Below are 25,658 nucleotides of genomic sequence, written 5' to 3' on the forward strand. Positions count from 1 at the left end.
GGTGGTTACGCTTCTAACATTTATTGCTCTAGATGAGAGAGCCACTGAGAGGACCGATGATCCGGCACCTATGCGGCAATTGTAATCCTACGTGTGCGAACGGATGAACATGTTGTTAAAACGCCGTTGGCGTTTCCGTGCGGACCATGCTTACCCTTGCACCAGATGGCCCTTCGGCACGATAGACCGGGCGGCGCGGACTTTGTCTAGGATAAGGCGAGTACCGTAAGTCGTGCCGTGGCCTTCGTTGGCTCAGTTGTGCGGTAAGCCTCATGTTTGCGACTTCGCCGTATTCGGGAATCTAAGGAGCGCTTGTCTTAATACCATTTGGCGTTGAGTATCACGAAGGGAATCAAAAGGCACAGATAGGGATAACAAGTCATTAACTCTATTAACATAGTAGTTTGGTCATTACTGAGGTTCATGTCTACTCAAGAAAAAACGAAAAGAAATTTCTATCCTTCTCTAACCCAAACATTTCATAGCCTTTCTCTTCTTTTTAAGGCTTGCTAACTTGCTCCTTTCTGAAGAACTTGAAGTATCCGAAGCAGATAAACAGGTTGAGCAAAAGCACAACCCAAAACCAGGCGTTGGCAAACGCGATGCCCAATCCTTCGCTGATATCAGGGAAAACAGGGCCCGGACCGACGTTGTTAGGCGCGGTGGCGCGGGCCAACATAGTAAAGATGGAACCCAGAACCTGGGCTGCGACGCAGGCCGCCGCGACGTGCACACGGGTGAGCGTCAGCATGAGAATCATACCGATACCCGCGCCCTGGAGACCGTCGAGGACGCCGAGCCACAGCCAGAGGACACGGCTGAGGACGGCACCAGCGACGGCGCTTCCGGCCCACGGCATCCAGAGACCGATGCGGGAGGTACCCCACCAGATCTGGGCCCAGCGCGGGGCGCCGAGACCGACGGCGAACATGGGGAACAGCCAGGGGTGGCTCTCGCTGGCCTTGGCCAGGCCCCAGAGGACGAGGGCCCAGACGATGATGAAGAAGAAGAGGGCGAGGATGACCATGCTCCAGACGGGCACGTGCTGGGACGCGAAGAGGAAGAACCAGTTGCGTCCGAAGAGGGTGCTGAGGAAGTAGTTCTGGATGCAGACGGCCATGAGGTACCAGGCGATGGTCTTGCGCTTTATGAGCGTCTTCCAGAGCTGGGGGATGGGGCCGGGGGTCTGGCGGTAAAAGTCGGGCAGGCCGAGGTAGAGGATGGCGCCGATGGCCCAGAGGAGGACGGCGACGGGGAGGCAGATGCCCAGGAGGGCAGGCTTGCCGGCGAGAGTGGGCTTGGCGACGCTGTTGGCCTCGGCCTCGGATACCAAGCTACCCCAGGCCCAGAGAGCGAGGGTGTAGAGCTGGGTGAGGCCCTGGATGATGGCGAGACGCTGGATCCACTTGGGGACGGTGGAACCACCGTCGGTACCAAAGTTGAAGGCGAAGGCGAGGGATCCAGAAGAGGAAGCGAAGGCGTAGAGGCCGGTGGCGGCGTTCTGGAGCCAGACCATGGTGTTGTCGCCGGCGAAGGGGGAGCAGCCGAGGACGAGGAAGGCGACGCCGTAGACGGCGTAGGGAGCCGAGAGCGGGTAGAGCAGAGGCATGGTGCGCGACAGGACGTACCAGAAGACGGACGAGACGAGGTAAATGGTGGCGATGATGTAGAGCTTTTCGGCGGTCTGGCCAACTTCACCAGTGAGCAGAGTTACCTGGTAGGAGTTGGTGGCGATGACCTGGTTGAGGGCCAGAAGCATCGCGTAGACGGGCCAATCGCCGACACGGTACTGGAGCCACTTCCTCACACCAGTGGGCGCGACGTAGTCATCGGGGAGGTCGAATTGCGCGTTGTACGAGCCGGGCGAGTCGGGGGGTGTCCTGCTGTCGTAGGCGCCGTTCGGGTCGTCGGCGGCCATGCTGTTCATCAATCCCGACTTTCTGGCGCGACCACGCTCGAGAGGCAAGCTCAGCTTGGAAGAGGACTTGTTCTTGAACATGCCGAGACTCAGGCGGGAGGCGTTGGGCGAGGAGGCTCTGGATCTGGAGTGTCCTCGAGCCGACGAGGGGGACGCGGAGCGACCCAACCTAGCGTCGAGGTACATGTCGAACCACTCCTTCTCGGACTTGATGAGGTAGTCCTCAATGCAGAGCTCAGAAATGGAGTTGCCGGCGTTGAGAGCCTTGAGCTTCTCCTCAAAGTGCTCGTAGAATTCACCCTTGGAGTCGGTGAAGAAGGGATCGACCTGCTGGAGCTTGTAATCGTTTCTGTCACCGACGACGTCCTCGACACTGAGCATGGAGGCTCGCGAAGAGTTGTCCTGCTGCATGCCGAGACCGCCACCCGGGGGAGGGAGGGGCAAAGTATCGGCCACGGAGAAGCCAGAGACAGTACGGCTGTGGACTCCGTCCTGGCCAGCCGTTCCGGGAAGGGAGAAGTTGCGGCTGTGGGTATCGGAGATGTTGCGACCATGTTCCATCTGCCTGCCGAACGGGCCAGGAGACCCGGCGCGAGAGCCGTACGGTGAGTCGACGTAAGCGGGAGACGGTGACATGGAAGGCGATCCGGGGGTGCTGGTGTATCTCATGGGAGTCTGCATGCCGGCCGGAGTAGTGCGACCGGTGTGAAGGGTAGTGCCGTCGTCGTCGTAATCGGAAACCTGGCGCATCCACGCGGGGGAACGGTCGACAAGCTCGACTTCACCGCGAAGAGGCTCCTGGATGGAACCGGGGCGGGTCTTCTTGACGAGGACGTTGCCCTTCTTGAGACCCTTCTTACCGTACTTTGCGTGAGCGCTGATGACACCCTGCTGGAGCTTCTCGAGCTTCTCGAGCCACTCGGCGACGGGGAAACGCTGCTTGGCGGACCAGGCACGCATCATGGCTCTGGTCTTGGTATCCGTGTCGAGGGCGTCCTTGATGGCGTGCTTGAACTGCTTCGTAAGATGGGCGGCCTTGGTCGATTCGACCGTGTACCACCAACCGGGCATCTGGCCGAGACCACCGACGCGGGCACCGACACCCAGAGCACCCTTTCTACCGAACTCGACGGCGACCAAACCGAAAGGCTCGTCTCTGGAGGGGATAAGGGCAAACTCGGCACCGCTGAAGATGTAGGGCGGGAGAGCGGTGAATTCGGGCTTGGAGAAGACACGTCCGGGGTAGAGTTCCATGAGCTTGGCGAGCTTGAGAGCGGCGAAGCGTCCGTAGAGATCAATCATGGGGCCAATGGTAATGAGCTGAGCCTTGGGGTAGTTGTCGAGAACCCAGGGGAAGATATCGGCGATGAGATCGACACCCTTTTGCAGTGACCAACGTCCGACGAAGACAAAGAGCTCGGCATCGGGATCGACGTTGAGACCAGCCCATTCCTGGGCCTGGCGTCTCAAGTCACCACGGCCGGCCTCGTAGACGGGGTCGACCTCGATCTTGGGCTGGTTCATGAAGTCGTTCTTGTCCCAGTCGGCGGTATCGGTAGGATCGGGGTTGGGCAGCTGGCCGACCTTGGAGAGACCCCAGAAAATGGGGTAACGAGCGAAGGAACGATCACCGTACTTGCGGGAGACACCGACGGCACCGAATCCGTTCTGATGGACGCGGAGGTAAGAGGCACCGGCGTGAAGAAGGTTGAAGACTGTATGGTTTGTCAGTAACCGAGCGTCAAAGTTGTTTGTCCAGACAGATCATCTTTACCTGAACCGTATTGGACGTATTTCTTGACAATTTCGATATCCAAGTTGTAAGCCTTGCACACTTCGGCGCTTTCCTCGGGCGTACGCATGGGCCAGAGACCCTGGAATTCGGCGTTGTGAAGAGAAAGAGCGACGGGAATGGTCTTGGGCAACAGGTACAGAGGAGCGATGGAACCGTGGTAATCGTTAATATGGTACATGTCGACGGGGAAACGGTTGCAAGTGTCGGCGATACATTGGTTCCTTTCAAGGCTGGTTAGCATACAATCGTCTAGGCGACCAAAACATTGTCATGGGACTTACCAGGCAGAGTAGTAAATGGCAGACTCCAAGTCGTCCATACGAGGGGGGTAAGGCTCCGACTTGGTCTGCTTCCTGAAGACGGGCGCGTCGAGCAGAACGTAGGTGATGTTGTCCACAACGTGGTACTGCACCTTGATCTCGTACTCCTGGTCCATAATCTTGACGTACATGCTCGGCGCGATCTGATCGATGGGGTACTCGATATCACCGACGCAGGGCACGACCCACACGAGGTCCTGGTGCTTGAGAGCCTTACCCATCAACTGGGCCATGACACCCAAACCACCAATCTTGATCTTGAGGTTCCAGTCGTCAATGTTGTACTCCATGGTAGCAATCAGCACCGTCTTGCGCTTGTTGCCAGCGGTAGCCGCGGCGGCGGCGGAGACGAGATCGGTCGAGCTGCGCATGCTGAGAGGAATGGCACCGGCGGCGCCCATGAAGACGTTGCGGGTCTTTTGGACCATCATGTTGAACTTGGACTGGTCGTGAACACCGTGCTCGTTGAACTTGACCTTGTAGAAGGAGCGCTTGAAGGCCTGAACGGCGGCGAGACCGGAGAGGACGGGGACGATGAAAAGAAGCAGCCAGAGGAAGAACTGGATCCACATGTTGCCCTGGGGGACGAGCTGGTACTGGAAAGTGGCATCGTTCAGGACGACCTTGTAGGCGAGGTACGGCTTGGGAGGGTGGCCCGTGATGTTGACGGCGTTCTCGTACAAGGACGAAGGGGGCAGACGCTCAACGACGTTGTCTCCGTCGACGTCACCGTAGACGAAAGACTGGTCGGGCAGCTTGTCCGGGTTCATGCCCCAAATGCTCATCTTGAAGTAGTTTGGCCACTCGTCCATGTAATGCCAGGTCCACTGCGACTCGGCCGCGTGGCTCATCTTCTTGAGGAGACCGCTGTCGTAGCCGAACTGGTTGAACTTGCCCACAGCGTACATGTGCGGGATGCGACGGGGGATGTCGTAGTCGATATCGGCGTGCACCTTGTACGCGCTGGAGCCGAGAAGCTTGCTGTAGTACTGAACAATGACGTGCTCGCCATCCCATTCCTGGTCCTTGGTACCGTTCCAGGACTGCTTGACGACCTTGGTGGAGGTCTCATAGTTGGCCCAGTCGCTCCAAGATGACTCGAAGTTGGTAGAGTAGCGGAACTTGCTGGCTCCAGCCGAGGTGTGCTTGATCGTGATCGTGCCGTCGTCAGCCTTGGACAAAAGGTTGCTGGAGTAGTTCGCAGTGTGAGGCCAGACGATAGCGTTGTCCTGGGCACCGATGCGGAACAGGAAGCGGTCGGTGGCCCCAATCGTCGAATTGCCGGTGGCGGTCGAGGAGTTGGTGACAACCACCTGGTGAACACCGTGCTTGACGTTCAGCAGGTTGGCCTTCCAGGAGAAGGACGAGGCCAGAGCGCCGGTCCATTCGGAAATCGTCTCGGAGATGTCCTCACACTTGACGGAGCTCGTGTCAATTGTGGGAACGCTGTTGTCGTCGGTGTGAGACTTGAAAGTGATGGACTCAGTCACGCCGTCGCAATCCATCTTGACCGAGAACTGGAGCTCGACGGGCACGGTGTTTGAGGGGTCGGTGGACTCGATGCGGGCGTCGTGGCCGGGAACGAACTTGGTGATAGCGATGGGAGGAACCTTGAAGTCAGCCTCGGGGACGTAGGCGCGGAACTCGAAAGGAGCCATGGTGATGTTCTTGAAGCAGCCGTTGTAGCCAGTGTTGCCGGCATAGGTGAGCTTCACGGGTGAGTCCTCGAGCTTCGTCGTCTGATGAGGGAAGAACAGGTTCTTGACCGTGGTGCCAGAGGTGAAGGGCGAGATGATCGCGTCACCCTCCTTGGAGCAGTCGAAAGTGTACGTCGTTGTGACATTGCTGTTGTGGTAGACGAACCAAACGGGGACGAGGTCATCGCCGAGGTCCTGGACACCGAGCTGGTAGCGCATCACACTGAAAAGACCAGTGACTGTGGCCATTCCAGAGTTACCGGGGTAGAAGAGCTCCTCGGTTTTGTTGGAAAGCTGCTCGAGCCACATACCGTCCTGAAGAACGGGATAGATAGTTCTCAGGTGGTACATGTGCTTCAGAATGTTTCTAATGGGGTGACTGGGGTCGCGGTGATCCCAGGAGACGGTGTCATCGCGGCATCCTTCGCGGGCCTTTGACAAGGGCATCTGGTAGTAAAGAGTCGCCTTCATGGAGTAGCAACCGTGCTGTTGCCAGGCGGGAGCAGAAGCCATGGGTTGACGACCGAACATGTAGTTCTGCGCCGTGTTGTCGAGGACGTAGTATGCCTGCTCCTCACCCCACGTAAGCATGGGAATACCGGGCAGATGAAGAGTAGTGACGAAGAGTCCCATCAAACTGCGCTCGTGGCCAACTTCGATGGCGGGCCAACGGAAGGTATCCTGGTTCATGGCACCGAACATGTGGCGGGGGTCGACCTTGCCGGTGTTGGCGTTGATCAAATCATTGGATCTGAGAACCTCGTTCCAAGCCTCGACGAAGTTACTGGGGACATCGTAACCGGCGACACCAGTACCGTCCATACCCAGGAAAATGACCAAGAAACGGTAGAAAGAGTAGTGGAAGGCGGCAGAGTCCAGGGCCTGGTGACCCTCGTCGCGCAGGAAGATATCCATATCCTTAGCCGTCTCGTTGGTGGTGTTGTAGGCCGTGTTGACGTCCTTGAACCACTGCTCAGGAGTTCTTCCGCGACCGATGTAGATGGAACCCATGGTGTTGCCACCCGTAATCTCACCGGGCAGGAAGAAGTTCTCCTTGCCGAGATCGCGAGCGCACTCACGAATCTTCTTGGAGAAGAGACCCTGTGCATCGACCGTAACCTGAAGAGCTTTATCGAATCGGAATCCGTCGATATCCAACTGCTGGATCATGATGCATGAGAAATGCGCCAGCTTCTGGTTCACGGCCGGGACCCATTCTCTCAATCTGTCTTGGACGGAAGCGAATTTGGTCAATTGACGTCGGTAATCGGGGTAAACGCCGAAAGCCTCGGTGTCACCAAACTGTTCACAGAAAAGGTCAGTCAGATTTCCCAAAATTCAGAGTTCTGGGAGTGGTGAGATAGAGCGCATACCTGATCGAAGTCACCATCGTAGCAGCCGCCAAACATGTCGTAGATCTCCTGGCCAACCTCCTTGCCCTCCTCGAGGTAAAGACGGGGGAAATGCTCGCAAGTCTCGTTGTACTTGGTGGGGAACGTCCAGTCGAGGTACTGGCGGTCAGTCTTGTAGATGACATCCATTTCGTGGGGATCGAAGGGCGCTGAAGAGTTGAGGTAGTCCTTGTATCCAATCAAGTCTCCCAGAGTGGCCATCGTGTTGTCGAAAACAATGTACTTGCGCGCAAAAGTTAGGTCGCATATTCATCGAGGTACTTGCCAGAATCATTCAACTTACCATTCCACGGTCGTGGACCTCCTGGATGGCGGCTTGCCATTCTGTGAGGTTGCCAAAGTGGAAATCCAGCAGCGTGTGATCTAATGGTGAGTAGGAGTCGTAGTTCCATGGCGCATTGATGAGCATTGATCCTCCAAAGTAGATTCCCTTAATGCCCATTCCTTGCAGGTAATCCAGTGTGTCGACCAGACCGGCGATATCACCACCCCATCTCAGTTGTGTGCCTGTGATATCTTGCTCGAGAACTGTTCCGTTGGCGCTGTCGTTTTCCGGATCACCGTTTACGAATCTGTCGAGCATGATTGTGTAAAACGGAAAGCGCCAGTTGTCTGGCGACTTTGTGAAGTCGTGGTTCTCCCACTTTCCATCGTATAGGATAGGATCTGTCGCATCCTTATTTGTGTTGAGGTTGTAGTCGGCGAACTGTTCGTCGTATCTGAGACCATTAACATTATGAGACAAGACGCCCAGTAATAGGAGCGCCTTTAGCCTTCCGAACCACATGTTGGGCGGTTTGGTCTGTGACGTTCTGATGGAGGACGCCTTGGAGGTGCGTCCTCGAAGCGAGGGTGGGTAGGCGCTGGCTGTGTGATCAAGCAATGGAAGACGCCAGAGATAAACAACAATACTTATCAGGAAAAGGGTAACAAAAGTAAACAAAATGTAACAGCATTCATGGACCGGCGGAAAGCGAGTGATGCCAGTTTGGGGGGTTGAGCGAGAGACGAAAGATGGGAAAGATGGTTGAACGACAGTAGAGCCGCTTCCCTTTCCCACAAAATACACACACCAGAGCAAGAACGAGAGTTAGGCAGGAAATGCAGAAGCAACGTACGTCAGAGATGGGGAGGGGAGAAGGGACTACGGGATAGATGGACTTTACTATGGAGACGGAAATCTTTGAACAGCACAGCACTTGCTTGCTTGCTTGCCTCTTCTGGGTGCGTCCACGGTCCACGGGCGTGTGTGTGGTGGTAAGGGGTGGGAGGATACATGGAGAGAGAGGCAGACCAGACCCGCCCGGCTGCTGGGCATCGCCTCACGAAAAAGGGTCATCAGAATCCGTCATGCCCGCCGCCTGCGGAGCCCACCATTCTAGGATACGAGCTCGAAGTTTACTCATGTCTGCATCATAGCGGTGACCTCTCGGTGGTGTCTTCGGCTTCGCAGGCAGGGTTGCGGAGGGTGGCCGATTGGATCCTAAGAATATCCTAAGAATATCCTCACCAGGCCATGGGCCCGGCCACCGCGGGTGGGCTGGAGCCAGCAACGCAGATCTTCCCGGTCGGGAACTTGGAGGAGCCCCGGAGGAGTCTACCCAACTACGGATAGACGACTAGAGAGAGAGAGAGAGAGAGAGAGTACTGAACTTCCTAGACCTGGAAGCTAGGAAGGACGTTGGGGGTTTCTTTGTTCCACTATCCGTCCATTGTTCGTAGAGTAGTTCGGACGGCGGCCCCCTTTTCGCGCGCGTAAAAGTACGTATCTCAGTATCAACGACGACCATTCTCTCCTTGCTCTGCCTTTGCTGTGTCCGCGGGCTGGACTGAGCTCGCACTGGCAAGCAAAAGAAGTTGGGAAGCGGAACCCCGGGCCAAGCAGGGGTGGAGCCGCAAGAGTTGAAAAAGTCGAACTTTGCAGGATTTCTGGCGGACATGGATGTTTTCCCGGAAAACCAAATCGATCCTGGGATCCTTCAGGGATCATTTGGCTTGTGTCGGGCCTGGTTTGTACATGCCCCTCAGCCGCCGAGAGAAAGCTTCAGTAGCTTCGACGAGGTGTCGAGTGTCGACATACGCTGGGCGCCAACAGAGATGTCAGCTCAAGTGGTCCCTAGCCCTAGAGCGTTTGAAGCCGATTATTCTGCATGTCTTGGGCGAGCGAGCTGCGAGGGGATGGTCGACCGTCGTCGGCGGCGGCGAGCATGGCCCATTGAATGGAGGATGCATTGCATTGCATATTTCTCTCTCGTGTCAGCAACCCGCAAAACCCGCAGCATGTGGTTCTGGGCCTGGGGCTGCGTTGCTTGGGTTAAGGGAAAAAGGACCCCTTATTTTTGCGTCCATGCAAGGGCATGCGAGCATGCGAGAAAGCACAGGCGAAGAAGAAGGAAAAGAATTTTCGGGAAGACTGCGATAAGGAGAACACAGCTGCCAAGCGAGTCAGGAGATGGTCCCACAAGTTACAACACGGCCGCCGGGATGTGATGGGATGGGATGGGGGATGGGGGATGGGGGATGGGAGTCATGGGACGGACTGAGCGTGATTCTGTTGTGCCATCTGTGGATGTTGTGCTCGGCCTGTCGAATTGTCGAATGTCGACGGTCAGAAAAGAAGTGGACAGAACAGCAATTTGACGTCACGGCATTGGCTCAGATTCGAGAAAGCCTGCAGCGGTACTTTGGGTGGCGAAACGTTGTGGCTTTGCCCTTTCTCTCCTTTACTGTGTGTGTATCTGTATCCTTACTATCGTACGCCAACCCAGCATTTCATTGTAACGGCACAACTCAGTTTGGGCTAGGTAGCCGATGAGGTTATCAGTCACCTTCCTTTTTCCATGTTCCGTCAAGCCATTATCACTATCACTATCTGAATGGGGCAAATCATACCTGAAGCCCGCATACCTATCTCTCTGTCTCTACCTTTCGCCCGTCGCTTCTCGAGCTTCTCTTGGAAAGTTTCTCGAACGACGGAAAAGAGACAAAGCCAACCGTTTTGTCATTCCCAGGAGCTGCCCTGACCAGCTCGATGACAGGGCGGTTATACTTTAGTGCGCAGATTAGCCAGCGCCTCTAGCGCATAGAGGCTGCGGATAGTGCACAGAGAAAAGGCCAACGGCGGCCAGCGGGTGTCTGTGCCTCGTCTGATGTCTCGTATTCCGTCCGAACCGTTGGCGGACTCGCGCGGGAGTGGCAGTCCTTGCAAGCTGAAACTCAAACAGCGAGGTTGGGAGAGCCTGGAAGAGGTTTGTCAACTTTCTCTCTTCAGTATGCCCAATTGCCAGTAACTATCCAATAAGACAAGCAACTGTCGGTGAACAGTGGGGAATCAGGAGGTTTCGCAGCTCGTTGGCAGGGCTATCGTGCTTGGTGAACAAATTCTCGCCAAGGTGACCAGAAGCTTGTTTAGTCACCCTCCCCCCTTCTGCCCCTATTCCAGAGTTGGCATGACGCGGCTGCGCGAAGAAATACGGACCGGTAGTGGAGTGCCGGTTTTTTGTGCAATCGACACAGCCACGGGCCTGCATATACGCCGCCGCCGTCATCATTGATCAAGCCATTTAATGCAGACTATTCAGATTTATCCAGCCTATCCAGACTATCCAGATGCGAGGACGGTTCGAAAGCCACCCGCCGGCCCCTAAAAGCAGGCACACAACGTTCGAGCTTTTCAACCTCGCCTGTCGTATTCCCCTATAACCTACCTTAGCACATACCCGACGGATACACATAGTACAATAAGTTTCCATAATCTGTAGACACCGTAGACTCTCCTCGTGTAAAAGGATATCGGCATATCGGCATGTCCGCCGCGCGACGACCCCCACTCTCAGCCACCAATTTGGAGAAAAGCCCCTGAGCAAGACGCATCCACACTTTCACGCATCTTGGTGAACCATCTATCTCCCCCCGGCCAGCCCGGAACGCACAGCATGAGCCCATAAAGTGGTCAAAATGAGCCCGGATAAAGCGATTGTGGTTCGCAGGGGGAAAAGCAAATCCTCCAGCTTCGTCTTTTGAATACCGGCACCAACAGACATTTGCGAATAGCTAAAGAAATTTGAATCTCGTCATAAAATGCCCGAATCCGAGCTGCCGTTGAGGCGACAGTCGCACGACAGCACCACACCTCTCAGCACCCAACCCCGATCCGTGTCCCCTGTGGTGATCGTTGCTATAAATACTCTCTGTTATCGGTGACGGAACGGCAGGGAAGAGCGTTGTTTGTGTGATTTGTGGCGTCTACCATTGGCTCGTTTACTACACAGTCTCGCTCTCTCACTCGCTGTGCCAACTTTTCTCTCGCCGTATCGACAGTTCGCACAATTGTCCGGCCCTGTGGCTAAGTGACTGTGCCCATTGTTTTCTTCTCTGCTTCTTCCTCTCGTTCCTCTGTGTGTGGCGTCCCTCGGCTGCCCACTATCGAAACGGAGCAAAAGGACCGCCGCCGCCGAGCAATTCTGGCTGAATTCGAGACCGCTTGACCTTGCGTTTGTGCCACACCACACCCCCCTTGTCCCGGTGGGCTGGGACCACATCACTCCTAGCCTCCAGGTTCAGGAAACACTGGAGCCAGTGTGGCCCTCGTTGGCGTTGTTCGCCAACTTCGCCCATGGGTTCGAAACCTTTGGACGGGAATCACGATCAATCTGACACATCTCAACCCGTGCGATAGCGTAGGCGAAGTCGCAGAGCAAATTGATGGAGTCGAGAGAGGAAAAATATTTTCATCCGTTGTCGTTTCAACGCCCAGAAAATTGAGCCCCTATTTCGTCTCCTTTTTTTTTTTTTTTTTAGAGTTTCCAACGGCTGTTTTTTTCCTCTGCTTTGCTTTGTCTTGCTTTGTCGGAGAAATGGTTCCCTTTGTCTCCTCCGGAGTACTCCCCCTTTGCCGCCCTGCGGCTCTGAGCTGAGCACAAAGCAAGGAGTTTGTCAAAGCTTCCCCGCCAAGAACCAGATGGGCCCCGCGGTCACCGGAATGCCGAAGATCTCGATGCTCTACGGCTTTAGTGTCCACCAGCGGCTTGTCTCAACGAAAATTCGACGTTCAGGCTTCAGCTCTAATGAACCGTGGATATGGAAAAGGTCTTCTCTCTCTCTCTCTCTCTCTCTCTCTCTCTCTCTCTCTCTCTCGCGCGCGCGCGCTTAGATTCTCGCATCCAACATTTCGGTACCCAGTGATAGTGTCGCGATTGTCGAGATGAGTATTGTCAGAAAAGAGTTCGCACTTGCATACGCCATTACCGTCTAAACTTCCGTATTATTGCCCAATATTGTTACTATTTTTGCGAGGAATTATTGGACCCAATCACCCGGGAACGGCGGAAGCGCCCCGACCATCACTCTAAATGACCGTAGTCATTCCATACGTGCGGGTATATCCTTCGGGACGGTGCCACCAGCAGGCAATTAATTTTGTCGTCGAGCTCGACTACTTTACGAACGAACTGCGGCTCTCGTTGTCAGTGTCACTCCAACAGCCACGGCAACTTGGCAAGCCCAACCCGCACTGCTAGACGCCCTGACGCCGCCACCTCGTTTTCCTTCCCGTCGCCTCGGGTCGTCGTTTGGCATTCAACATTTGAGAATGGCAGTTGCTGCCTGGCACAAAGAAGCGCCGAAATCTGTTCGAGCTACTGTTTGTCATCTCCACAACGGTTTCGCCCCGAATACCAGGACCAAAAACCTCCACACCCGCCCGCCAGCAAAGAGACTATCGAGCAGCCGCTCCAAAGACGTGACGTGGGTCTTACTCAGCAGAGAGGCACAGAGACTGCAAGAGCACATAAAAAAATAAAAAATAAAAACACCCCGGCGGGCCGCGAGGTGGTGGCTTGCAAGTTACGGGACGTGGGATTGCGAGCCTGCCTAGCTAAAAAGGCCCGAACCTCGGACTCACAGACGCGAGCCCTTCCTAACTACGAATCGCCTAGCGGGAGCCTCGGAAGGATTTTCTGCCTTCTGGTTTCTGCGACGGCGCCGGCGGTCATCTTCAAGGTAACAGTATCTTTAGTATCCAGATACGTAAGTCATTGTTTCCCCTATCTATCCATCATGCCAGAAAAGACTCGCGCAATCGCGCAGCCTTGCGGCCGTAGAGCGCACGCAACGCCAGCGTCCGCGCGAGCAACTGCGGCTTAGCGTCCATCATGAGCTGGTTCATTGATGGTTCGAGTCGTTCGACGTACCCCGAAATGGCTTGAATGGGCCTTCAAGGCTCAAGCGGGATGAGAGTGTTTCGTGGCTCTCGCTGCCGAAGGTGAAACTTCCAATGAGAGCTTCGGCTCGATATTGTTTTATTGATTGCTTTCCGGTGAGGGTAGAGATAAAGTGCTTCAATCGTTTCTCTTCCAATCTTTCCTTTCCCTATTCCGTACCGCTACCCGGGGGCCTGGTGCTACGTTGCGGCGTGTTGCGGCTCCTTGGCATCGTACTGACGTTGCCTCTTTGAGCCTTTTCGGCTCGAGGGTCGCAATCCTTCCGTGTCGCAATCGAGGAGCAACGAGCCCTTTTCGGTTTTTTGCCCTCCCACTGGGCGGCCCACCTACCTCCCACGCTCCCTTGAGACCTCTGCTCGTGAAAATTCGCTGCGCGCCGCAACCCTGCAGGGCGCGATGTTGCTTCAGGCGGGTAAGCGGGCGTACAGCACCAATGCCTTATCTTCACCCAGCAGCAGCATGTGTGTGACTGAGTGTGTGCCGCCGTGAAGTGTGTGTGATGTGGCCACGAGGTTGGCCAAGCTGCCCTGGTATTGTGAGACCAAAAGGCAGGGAGCTGACTCACCGCCCGACCCCCCCCCCATGGCCAGCAACTGAGATCGCGGGTTAGACTGCCGCTTCGCTTGTGTGCGATATGCATATACGAAGGCATTAGCTTGCTCAAGAGGCGCGACTCCGACGAGCCAGATCAGCCCAGCGGCGGGAATACGGCCAACCACGACTTGTTTGCTCTTTGCTGGTTCATTCTATTCTGAGTTTCTTTGCCAGCACAGCAAGCCGTTCAGACGATACGAACTATGAGTGGGCGCCCCCGCGAGACAATGGAGCAGATGGGCATGCCGATAAACCGCGGGTTGCGCGGGGTGGTGGTGGCCTGTCATCCTTCGTCGAGAGAGCTTCTTGAATCCTACAAGTTGCTTATTGAAACTCTGATTTGCAAGCCTTACCGTTCCTAGTAGGGCTACGTGTGACGTGAATGGCACACACTGCGTCGGGTAGGTCGGAGCCGTGATGACGAGCTGAAGATTTACCGTACATCATTTCGAGAAACTCGAGAACAATCTATCTCTCTCTCTCTCTCCCTCTCATGTAGCCAACCGACCGACAAACGCTACCTTGTATCCCGTACTCACGGCACTTCGTATGGTCGTACCATCTTCTGTCTTTTCTCTTATCTGGGAGGTTTTCTCTCATGATCCTAGCTCCTCCATCCGGGCACTAAAGTTTTCCTCGTATTAATTGCGCTGCCCCGGGAAGTGAAGATCATCTGCACTCTAAGACGGCGAACCCTATTGGAGGGAACTACCTCGTCGACAACGCCAGATCACCCCGCCCTTGGAAAGTCTGGGGATGATGGTCTGTCCATTGTTTGCCGGCCCACCCGGCATTGTGTCCACCTTGAATCACGCTCATTGTCTCTATGAGGCTGTGAGATGCCATGAGACGAACACGCCAGGATTGCGATTTGAACCCTTCTTTTCCTTCATAGCTTCAATCAAAGTTTAAAGCAACATGGGGTAAAGTCACGACTGACGACAGGTCATGTCCGTTACTCAGCGAATTTGAGATCTAGACCTTGGCCTTGAAATATATCCAAATGACTCCAGTCGATCATTGGCTTCGGATATACGTGATATGAGAGGCTCTGTCTTCAGTCTATCAGGCTATCAGCTGCACGGCTCTGACGTGCAGCACTTGATTAGTGTGCGAAGCTGCAGTGAATCCTTCGTAGCATCAAGCAAACATTCTTAGATCTCGAAGAGTCATCGCCAGTTTAGAAGCAAGATCCCAGCCCTAGAGATGGATGACATATCACTCGATGCAACCATGAGATAGTGCTAACACACGGACTAGCCGTTTTGACATCTCAACGAGTACCCTGATCTGTGGAGAGAGTTTCCATGATGTAACCGGGGTAAGCGAGACGTCTGTCTGAGCGCAAGTAGTACGTGATGTATGGTTCTACTACTCCGTAGCTGCAGAAACATGTCATCGGCATCCAATCCAACGCTCGATTATCATTGACTAGACTATTAGCGCCTTCCCTACCAACTCGTATCGATCATCCTTTGAACAAGATAACAGAAGTGCGGGTGAATGCTGATTGTTGAGTTTGGATTTTGCCATTTGGTCACACCCTCATCCATTTGTTCTGCGTGGAGTTGAGCGGCCCAGACCAGTCTGGTCTCATGATATCATCCACAAACCCATCTTTAGCAGCTCTGGACACCTGACACGTGCTCAACCCACTTTCATTGCCGTCATGGCTTCAGAGTGAGTCAACCGAGTACATGTCTGTTTCACATGGTTTTGCATACCAGCCTCGAATACGTGTGTTACTGAAATCAGATGACAGAGTAGAGAATGTTAGGTTGCTTGCCTTACAGTCAAGCCTAAGCCAATAAGAGCAATACGGGCCAGAATCAGAATATCTGTTTTGTCTGGGGACGTCGCTAGCAGTCTTTAATATCCGCGAGGCGCTTTTTTTTTTTTTTCTTTTTTTTTTTCTTTTTTTTCAATTTGAAATCCACCATGAGACCTTCGAAGCGGTCTCTAGTTTCTAAGAATCCAAACTTCAAATCGACGTAACGCAATAATCCCTCTTGCGTGTTACTAAGGTTTGGTTCTTCGAGACTTTCCTTTGGCGTAATTGAGAGCAGAATGATAAGCACCACATGTTTCCCCTTCCAACGGAAATTGTGTAGATCTACTTGATATCCTGTAGACCAATCCATACTTATGATTCATCCGAGTGGACCACAAATACATGCGTTTATAGACAGATTCCTGATAGGAATTGCTGATCACCAAATGCTCGGCAACTGGTTATTCGGATCTCGGTTCCAAGCGAGCAATGGTCATGATAGGAATCTAGAGATTGTCATCGCCATTTTGCATTCGAAGGAACACAGGTCAGAAAACTCTTTGACCAAGAACGGGGCAGATGCGAAGCAGTGCAATCAATACAAAAGCCCTTATCCATTCAATAGTGGCTACTGTCAAAGAGAAACTGATTGTAATTCGGACTCTGTTGCCCCTTTACAGACTGAAAATGCGGCTGCGTGCATTGACTCGAAGGGTCGCGAATAATGCATGACTCGTCCGTTCAACAAAAGCGCTCCATATCTCTCAAAATCTCAGGGGAAGGAAGGGGCTCTATTACCCAAAGTCTGAAGTATAGAGTGCCGGAACTTTATTGAAGCTTGGGCTCCGTCGCATCCTTGGCAAACATTCGATCCGCTTGCATGATGTGCCCTGCCCGTCAAGGTGCCCTGCGGAGACCCACTGAGAGGGTTTTCTGGAAAGAAGGGAAGAAAGGAGTAAGTATCGGTAATCATAGGATGAATGCTAACTTAGAAGTTTCTGATAGCAGGGTAAAGTATGGATAGGTACCTTGCTGCTTTTTCTGAGTTGGTTGAAGGCATCGTGGCCAGACTTTGCTGCACCCCCGGATTACTCCGGCTCGTCTATCGAACTTATGCCGCCATAGCCATAACACTTCGCCAACCTCCTCAGCACATTATCATCTACCTCAGTCATGGGTTATAGTTGCATATAACCCCAAGACACCACGGTCTTTGTCGACTTCAAATAATCAACATACAGTTCCATGATATGTGAAGTCTACGTATGTCCTGTCACTGCAGATTCTCGACATGAGATAATGCTGTAAAGTTTTCAGAGAGAAAGACAGCATATATAAAGAGTAAGTCGAGCGAGTTGAGTGGAGTGGGAGCTTTGCAAGTAGACTGCTGAATTTATTGACAAAACCTCAGCGTAGAACTTATGAGTTTCAAGTTAGAGCGTTGACACTTTGCCATGTACTAAGTGAAAGTTCCCCAGCCTGCTTTATTCGCAACTGATGTTAAGTCTGTTCGATGGATTTATGCTACTTCTTAAGGTAAGCCAGTGGCTTCAAGTTATGCAGAGCTTGTTAACTCGGTGATCCATGTCCCAAGCCAGAGCACCAAGCGGGTGACAAGAGCGTATGATGTTCATCCAACATCGGACAAGTGCTTTCCTGCCAATTCGAGTATGTTCTTACTGGAATCTAACGTATAGAGCTTAATTAACTCATAGAGAGAGTGTGAAATAATAAAAGTGAAGAGTAAAAATAATCTTGATGATAGCCTTGGTGCTATCAACTTAGAACTCAACTTCTATTACTGAGCGATATATCATTTTGTCATCCACTTGAGCAATCGCCAGGGGTATGATAGATGAGTTTAGAGCAGGCTGTATCGTCGGGAGTAAAGATTCAGAATCGTCAAGTCTTTCTCCAGCGCAAGAGGGGGATACAAGAAGATATATCTGACAAACTGCAGCCATTCACAATTTTATGCTATCAAATGAGGGTCATCACAACAATCTTCGACTTCAAGCAGGAATGCAAGATCAAATAAGGGGGTTAGAGTCGAAAAGCAATGATCTACACGGATTTTGTGAAAGACAATCGTAAGACGCATTCCGATTGTGTGATCTTTTCTCGCATGCAGGTTTCTATATTCTTCGGCCATTAATTGCCCAGAAGCCCAGCTCATTTCCAGTCTTCCTTGGTCAAAGACATGGAACTGAATCCATGTAGAAAACAACTCTGGTACTCAAAACAACCCTGGTACTCATAGTTCATATCGTCTACGGGCTTATTACCATCGCAACGGCCAACGAGCAGACATCAATATTCAGAACATGGATCTCTGATAAACATATCACAACAGAGTCCAGGATAGAAAGGCTGCTTGAAATATCAAATCTTAATTGTCCACTTAGCCAACTACTCAAGAATGCGCAACTACTTTAGTAGACTAATCGAAATCCCAACAGCATCAATAGGCATGTCAACTCTCGTTATGCTGGTACGTATATACTACGAAGAAAGATGTCAGGTTGTAGTTAGTCAATCCTACCCCCTGCACGGATCGCCGTGCATGGTACATGTACTTTGCGAATAACTTCATTGCTCAAACTGACAAGAAAGCAGCTCGATCGAATAACCCGAAAATAGCCTGGTCGGTTGTTCAAGCCTTGGTTAAAGACATACATTAGTTAGTACAATGTTCTATCGAGGGCATATACAACACCGTCCGCAAAACCAACATTTGTGATAATTAATCCTTACTTGATATATCCTAGACTTAGCAACACTCTCATTTGATGCCTCTGCTTCTTGAAATGTAATATTGCTCTTCTAGCGACTCAAAACTTGATTTGATGCAGCACACTCAGGATTTGGAGAATTAGATTGCTAAGGAGTAGAAGGTAGAAGTAATCCCTCATGGATGAGAGAATTTGTAAGGTATTTATTTTCCTAGGTAATATAGACATACCACCGCAATATTCGTCCGAACCCGGGGGATTTCTCCATGAACCCTCGTGGGCGGACTACTCCAATATGACGGGATGAACCGGTAAGATACACCCGGCCTCTGAAAAACAGATGTAGTCAAGGAGGCCGTCATGGTCCTCACATCATAATTTCATGACTTCTTAAACGTAGAAAATCGACAAAAAACTCCCCATCGCCCGCTGCAGCCCAAATATGATGACGGCATGCCAAAGCCGTAGCCACCTCCCGCTGTCCGTAGACCTCCGAGTCCACCGGAAGACCCCAAAACCGATGCAGTGCCGTTGTTGTCATGATGATAATGATAATGATGCCAGCCTGCCAGCCGGACCCTTTGATGCAGTGCCCCAGGTACACCAAAGCACGTACAATGTGGGAAAAGGAAGCGTCCAGTCCCGGGAAAATCAAAAAGCCAAATCTGAAAAAAAAAAAAACCCCCCCCCCCTACATCGCCTTTATCGGTATGCGGTGATCTCATTCGTACTCGTCGCCTCGCTCGTTTCGTGTCGTCGGTATTCCTTCGTGTCATCCGATCTTTTTCTTTCGTAATTTCGCCACTCAAGGCTTCGGCGAGTCGAGCGGTTTCCTGCCATAAACTGTCCTGTGGTTGAGATAGGAGTGGAAGTCCCTTTCCTTGACGTGTGACCGTACGTCCAATAGGAACATCTCGATCTGTATCTCAGTCCATCCAAGGGCTCTGAAAGGCCGTGTCGCAAGGCCCTTGAGGCCTTCCAAGATAGTTTCCCGCATCAATATACCACACTCGCGCAGCTCAGGCCTTGCTGGCCAGTCGCCGATGGGACATTTCCTCCTGTCCTCTTCCACATTCTCAAATCCAGCGGCCCGCATCTCATCAGCGGCGACGCGAATCCCATGCATTTCTGATCCAAGTACCCTCAATCCCGCGTCGAGGTACTGCGTGAAAACCCGGAAACCGTAGCCATCTCCATCTGGACAGGACTGGTCGTCGCATAAGGGAAAGAACTCGAGTTCTTGTATCTCGAACCAACCGCCGGGTTTGAGGTGCCTGGTAGAGTTTAGTCTCTGTCTGAAGGGACCATCGTTCGATCGGTTGCTTGGAAGGGGGCATGGGACATGAGATGTTTAGTTTACCTATAAGCCCTTTGCATGAGGTCGTTACGGTCGCGGATAGAGTGCAGGGTATGTCGCAGATGGATGAAATCAAAGTACTCTTCTTCTAGATCCCATCCATTTTCGTGTTCGATATCGTCGACCATGAAGTGACAGTTGGGTGGGACTTCACTCGGCTGAATCGGAGAAAGATCGATGCCGAGAAATGTAGAGTTGGGATGCATATCGGCGACTACGGGGTCACAGGTAAGTTATACCGCCTTCCACGACAGGAGTGATACCGGCAATGGTGTGGAAAGATCCGTGATTGAAAGAAACTATATGACGGGGAGGAGAGAGAGCGTGTTTGTGGACAGAAGACTCACGTTCAATAGGCCAGTGACCGGGACCAGTACCTGCGAAGAAAAATGTTAACCAAATGTGTTTCAATGAATATGTCAACATGTAAAAAAAAAAAAAAAAAAGCGGCTAGGTGGTGACGTCGCAAGATTCTGGTGTCGCTCTGAGCAACGCCGACGTATCATGGAACCACGTCTTGATGTTTATTGCATGAAGACAGCATTACGTGGCGATAACCAATCGCCACGATGATCTCAAGTACGTCACCACCATGGTGCCTCACATAAAAAGCTCTCACATACCCAGATCCAGAACTTCAGCGCCTCTTGCCATTAGGTCATCGACAGGGGAATAGAAGTACCTCCCACTCAGCTCTATGCTGATGATGTGCTTCATCTCGTCGCGGTCTTGCTCAATGACATCATTGGGAAATGCATAACGTCCTGCGCGGTAGGCGTGGTATCGCAGTCGGTTCTCGTACATGTGCTCTCTCACACTGTCGGTCAAGCTTTCGGTATCGTACTCATCGCCATTATGAGAACCGACAGTGATAGTTGTATCGGTGGAACCGGGCGGTGACATGACGGCCGGGCCTGAGGTTGCCGGAGAAGGGGGGCCGCCGAGTGTAAGCCGCTTTTCGGGCGGTTCTTGGTCTGTAGGCGGACCGCGAGCGGACTTCACCAAGAGGTCTCTCAGTTGTTCTTCGCGTAATGAATTTGGCGGCGAATTCATTGTGGACGAGAATGATCTGCTTGGTGCCGTTCGTACCCAACAGATACCAGTCAAGTCGACCTGCCGAAGCCAAGCGCACACGAAGTCCACTGTCGGCGGGCGTGGAGAAAGGTCTTCTGCGACAGGCGTCCAAATTGTCGAGAAGTTGACGGCGATGCACAATGGCAATGCGAAGCGATCCAAATCTAAACCTTGGCTTTCTCAACGTCAGAAAGCTTCCCAGGGATGAAAGATTCAAATCAGGGACCCCTCCACCAAGACCAAAATGCCGGCGATGACGTCCCTGATTGGCAGCCAGGCTTGTCTGTTTCCAACCGTCAGATCAGAAAAGTCCCGAAGCGGCGTGGGAAGCGGTCGAGCCGCTTGTGGATAGAATGATCTGGATAGGGAAGATGTTGGACGAAAACGTCGATCTGTTTGGAGGTGTGGGAGCGGGGAGGCGAGAACGAATGATGGGAAAGCAAGCTTTGCGCTGCTTTTGTCTTGGAGAAGAGAAGGATAGGTACTGGGAGGGGGAAAAATAAAAAGGATAAAAAAAAAAAAAAAACTCTACTGGAGCGGATGGCAAGGAGGGACCCGAGACAACGGGAGAGGGTTATTTGGGGGTGGTGTGCGTGCGCTTTGTTCGGGACGAGATAAATCGCGGACGCGAGCAGCGAAGAGAAGGATGGAAGGGGGACCAGGGTTCGATTTAACAACTGTTTGTTCGGGGGAATTCTGGCATGTCTTGCGACGGCACTGGCCTGGTGTTAAGAGAGAAAGGGTATGGTGGTTTGGACGGCTCGGCATCGACTTTGACATGGCCCGTGAAGGTGCCTCAGAAACTGAATGACTTCGACGACGGGGGGAAACGAGAAGGGGGTCATCCCATAGACTAATAAAGTCGCCAAGGTACGTACCGTCAAGGTAGCTGAAGGAGCCCGGTACCAGAGGAGGCGGCGGATGGCGGACAGGCTGAGAATGAGATGGTGTTTGTGGATGACCTTTTGGTATCAGGGGTGGGGGATCAGGCTTCGTTCGTGTGTAGAGCTATGTAACCTGCAACCTGTCTAGCAAACTTCGACCGTCGACTAGCGTCCGTCTAGAAGAGCGGTGACGCGACAAGACTTTGTGTTCTCGGCCGTCGTCGTCTTCGTCGTGGCTAGGGTGTGAGCAGCGACGATTCGACGAAGCGGAATGTGGTGAGATCGGGTTGTTCGCCGAATGCCCTGTGCGGGGGAAAGAGGTTGTCGACCCTGGTAGGTATCTCGAATCCTTCGACTGGTCTTGTCTTGACAGTTGATCGGTAACTCGACAAACCTCCCGGCCGATCGAGCGGGACTGGGAGTGAAGGTCGCGGGAGAAGTCGCAGAAGGAATCCTGGGTTGGCAGACGATGACGTGGAGAATCTCGAGGGCCCGACAGTATGGCAACGTTGAAGAAGACGATGGCGAAAACAAAGGTGAAAAGGGAGCGATTATGTATGTGTTTGGTGTCAGTGGTCCAAAGGCAAGGGACAGTGAGAGGCAGGCAGCAAGCAGAATGTATGTAGACTTGAAGGAGAGCATGGATGCTCGAGTAGTGTGCTAGGGTATTGAGTAAGGACGACGACTGGCAAGGTCCAGGTCTTGCTGCTCCGCGTCCCTGCACGGGTTGCTGTGGCCCTCTCTTGCTCTCTCAGGAAGTATGGAAGTGAACCTACGGATACACTAAGTACCGCAGTAGGCAAATAAGGCAGGGAAGGAAAGGTACATGAGCGGTCGAGGCCAATGTACACTGCTTCGCCCAGGTACAAGTAGGTAGAAGTGGCACTTGCGCTCTGCTTCGATACTTGAATGCTACAGCAAGGCTTGGATGACTTATACGTGCAGGGGCGGGTAATGCTTTCCCGCTCGATACCCGGGCTGTGGTTCTCTGCAGGCCAGGGTCTTTGATGGCAGCGACCTGACGACTGAATAGCCATCATCTTTGATGGCTTTACAGGTTCACGACGACGATAAACACGAAGATGAAGATGAAGATGAGGGATGCTCAAGGAGTGTGTAACCAGTCCTTGGCGATGTTTGGCACCAAGCAAGCTTACCATGCCTACTGCGCAGACAAGACAGTCTCGACAGCTCTAGTGAGCTACCCGTAGGCAAGACGCCTCGAATCTGGCTAGCTCGTCAGCCGCCTACTGTTCCCTCGACTGTGCCTAACGCCCATCAATCTGGCCCCTGGGGGGGGGGGCTTTGGGGCCTGGGGTGACTGGTGTGTGTGTGTGTCTCCCGTCCAGATACGACGGGCTGGGCAAGGAACGAAACAGGCAGGGTACAATATACAGACCTGACCACTGTCAGTGGGGTGGCTGCGCACATCAGTGGTGCGCAGCGGGAGAGGGTAAGGGCATCGGCGTCGGAGGGGAGGGGAAAGAATCCTTCAAAACAAGCTGTCGGGTCAGACCTGAAGACGTGGGGACCCGGGAATGAGGAACGAAGGCGTCGTGATGGGCTTATGATTGGCTCGAGTCAGGGATTTGGGGTGGAAGCACGTCTGTTTTGCACCAATATTGGCATCACCCTGCCTTTGCGTGCGTAGGTAGCACAAGCACAGCGCGTACGGATACATTAGGTACTCCATGAATACAGCAGCGGGACAGACAGGAGGCACGGCGGGAAGAAGAGCAACGAACGTGGCCCCATGTGGGAGAGCACATGGTCTGTCACAACATCAGCTCATTGACTTTCTGCATACGACGGACGGCGCTTCACGGCGGTTCTCCTATCCGTCTGCTCGTGCAGCGCGGGATGGGATAGAATAGGCCAAGATCAAAGGAAAGGCGAAAAAAGTTGAACGCCGTGAGGGGAAGATGGGAAAAGGGTTCAAAGGAGGGGACAGAGGGGGGGGGGGAACTAGACACTCTGGGAGTAGGATTCGGTGAGGTCGTAGTTGAAGTGGAGGGGTGCAAGGCAAGTTGAGGTCAAGGTAAGGTGACTTTTTTTTTTTGCGACAGGTACTACCCCAAGAGTCGAGACAACGTCGGAATTGCTCTTAGGCTATGAAGATCGAGGAAGAAGATGGGGGTTTCTTGCGAGCACTTCTGGGTCCTCTCGTCCTTGCGAGGTCGCCGAAATGCAGCTCTGAGAGAAACAATCCCAATGTGCTGTGCGCTGGCAGACGTGGCTTGCCTTAGGGCTGCGACCATGGCCGCGGTGCCGTGGTGCCGTGGTGCCACGGGGTGCCACGGGGTGCCATGATAGATGGGCGAGTCAGGAGCCGTCAAAACCCTTGATGAGACGGGCGATGATGTGCGGCAGTAGGGCTCATTTTCGAACCGGAACCGCATGTTGTATCTCAGCGATAGCCGTCACCGAGTGGAGAAATATCCATAGCAGCCGCAGTGTTCTGTATCCGTACAGAGCATTCTTACTCTGGTAGGCATACGGATGTGAGCCAAGACGATGCATGCGTAATGAGCGGAGAGTCTACATTGTGGCATAATGGGGACTGGACATGAATCTGCATGTGCTTCGTGTATGCGCAGTGTCAACACTCGGGAGGCAGACCGAGAGAGAGAGAGAGAAAGAGAGAGGGACAGGAGATAGGGACAGGAGATAGGGCGAGATAGCAACGGGAAAGAGGAGACACAGAAAGACTCTGAAAAGCACATGATGAGGCGTGGCCAGTCGAGATGCCAATGAATGTCGACATGTTCTGTAGTGAAGAGGGGCAACTGGAGCTGCTGATGGGGAACTCTCCTGCGGAACGTCCATTGACCTGCTTGCTAGGCGGACTATCGTCGGAGGGAAGTCCTTCAAGACTCAGGCCGCGCAACGATGACCTAGGACTGCTGCTCAGGACATCATCCCGTACTGTAACGGAACGTGTAGGGGCCCGCCGACCCAACGGGATGGGAACATGAGTTCCTCTAGCTGTAGCAGCAGCGGCAGCAGCGCAGCAGAAGCACAGCAGACGCAAAGCAAGTGCCCTGCCCTGCCCTGCCCGCCTCGCCTGCACTCTACAGCTGCGGAGGAGAGGAGCACAGCACACTACTCCGTACGGATACAGGAGCTACCTCGACCTGGAACGTGCAGCGTCCCGGCCGCCTCTCTGCCCCCAACCCCCTTCTCGTGGATCCGGGCAGGCAAGGCAAAGAGCCAAAGGCGAAGGCAAGGCGGAAGTACCTACGTGTGTAGAGGTACATCGACCACCTGCTGACCACTGTTCTCTCTCCCTTCTCGCCCTCTCAAGTTCCCCCCTCACTCCTCAACCCTCTCCCAGCCCAGTTCCCAGTCGATGTCACTCACTCCCCTTGGGCCCTTGGCTCGGACGCTTCCATGGTACAGGGTACAGGGCATGCTTATCTAATCCACTTCTCTTTCTCCACTTGGGTTGGACGGGTACAAGCTCATTTTCAAAGCCCGGAAGCAGCAGGGCCCCCAAGACGAACCGAGGATTTTCGCAGGGACATCAAAGTTAACGGAGAGTTCCGTAATAATCGACATGATCAGCATCTCTTCTCGACTACTCTAAGTCTATCGTGGTAAGAGTCACGAGTCTAGTCAGTTGTGCTATCAGTATGCCGTACGCTTGGCAAAAAGGCCTGCCCATCACTCTGTCAGTCTCAACACCTTCACGTCGGACCAGGTCTTGGCCTTCGTTCACTACGCTATGCCATTCGACATGGGGGCAGGTTTCGATGGAGCCACGAAGGATCAACACCTCGTCAATGAACTCTATTCTGTCTCGAACCAAGCTGCTGGGATGAAGCGCCATGAACCTGCAACGAGCGGCCGACAGCACAGCCAAACGCCAACCCGAGAGAAGGGA

General features: G+C 53.2%; 3 protein-coding genes across 3 annotated transcripts; all 3 read right to left on the reverse strand.

Moving 5' to 3' along the window:
* Positions 1–499: 499 nt before the first annotated feature.
* On the reverse strand, positions 500–7,929 carry BDP81DRAFT_390795 (alpha-1,3-glucan synthase; the record flags this gene model as incomplete). Its single annotated transcript, XM_060587454.1, has 5 exons — positions 500–3,633; positions 3,693–3,934; positions 3,995–7,032; positions 7,104–7,364; positions 7,426–7,929. 5 exons carry the CDS (start codon positions 7,927–7,929, stop codon positions 500–502), a joined length of 7,179 nt encoding a protein of 2,392 aa, XP_060448635.1.
* Positions 7,930–19,265: 11,336 nt separating this feature from the next.
* BDP81DRAFT_311828 (methyltransferase domain-containing protein) lies at positions 19,266–20,720 on the reverse strand (the record flags this gene model as incomplete). The annotated part of the gene is made up of 4 exons (XM_060583754.1): positions 19,266–19,734; positions 19,821–20,031; positions 20,165–20,194; positions 20,441–20,720. 4 exons carry the CDS (start codon positions 20,718–20,720, stop codon positions 19,266–19,268), a joined length of 990 nt encoding a protein of 329 aa, XP_060448636.1.
* A 267-nt stretch (positions 20,721–20,987) lies between these two features.
* Positions 20,988–21,754, reverse strand: BDP81DRAFT_157244 (uncharacterized protein). The gene is made up of 3 exons (XM_060581966.1): positions 21,424–21,754; positions 21,171–21,249; positions 20,988–21,119 (listed from the first exon to the last, which is right to left on the reverse strand). Exons 1-3 carry the CDS (start codon positions 21,669–21,671, stop codon positions 21,105–21,107), a joined length of 342 nt encoding a protein of 113 aa, XP_060448637.1. The 5' UTR covers positions 21,672–21,754; the 3' UTR covers positions 20,988–21,104.
* Between the last annotated feature and the right edge of the window lie 3,904 nt (positions 21,755–25,658).

This window comes from Colletotrichum phormii (assembly GCF_030913505.1).
Source record: "Colletotrichum phormii strain CBS 102054 chromosome Unknown BDP81scaffold_4, whole genome shotgun sequence".
NCBI lineage: Eukaryota > Fungi > Ascomycota > Sordariomycetes > Glomerellales > Glomerellaceae > Colletotrichum > Colletotrichum phormii.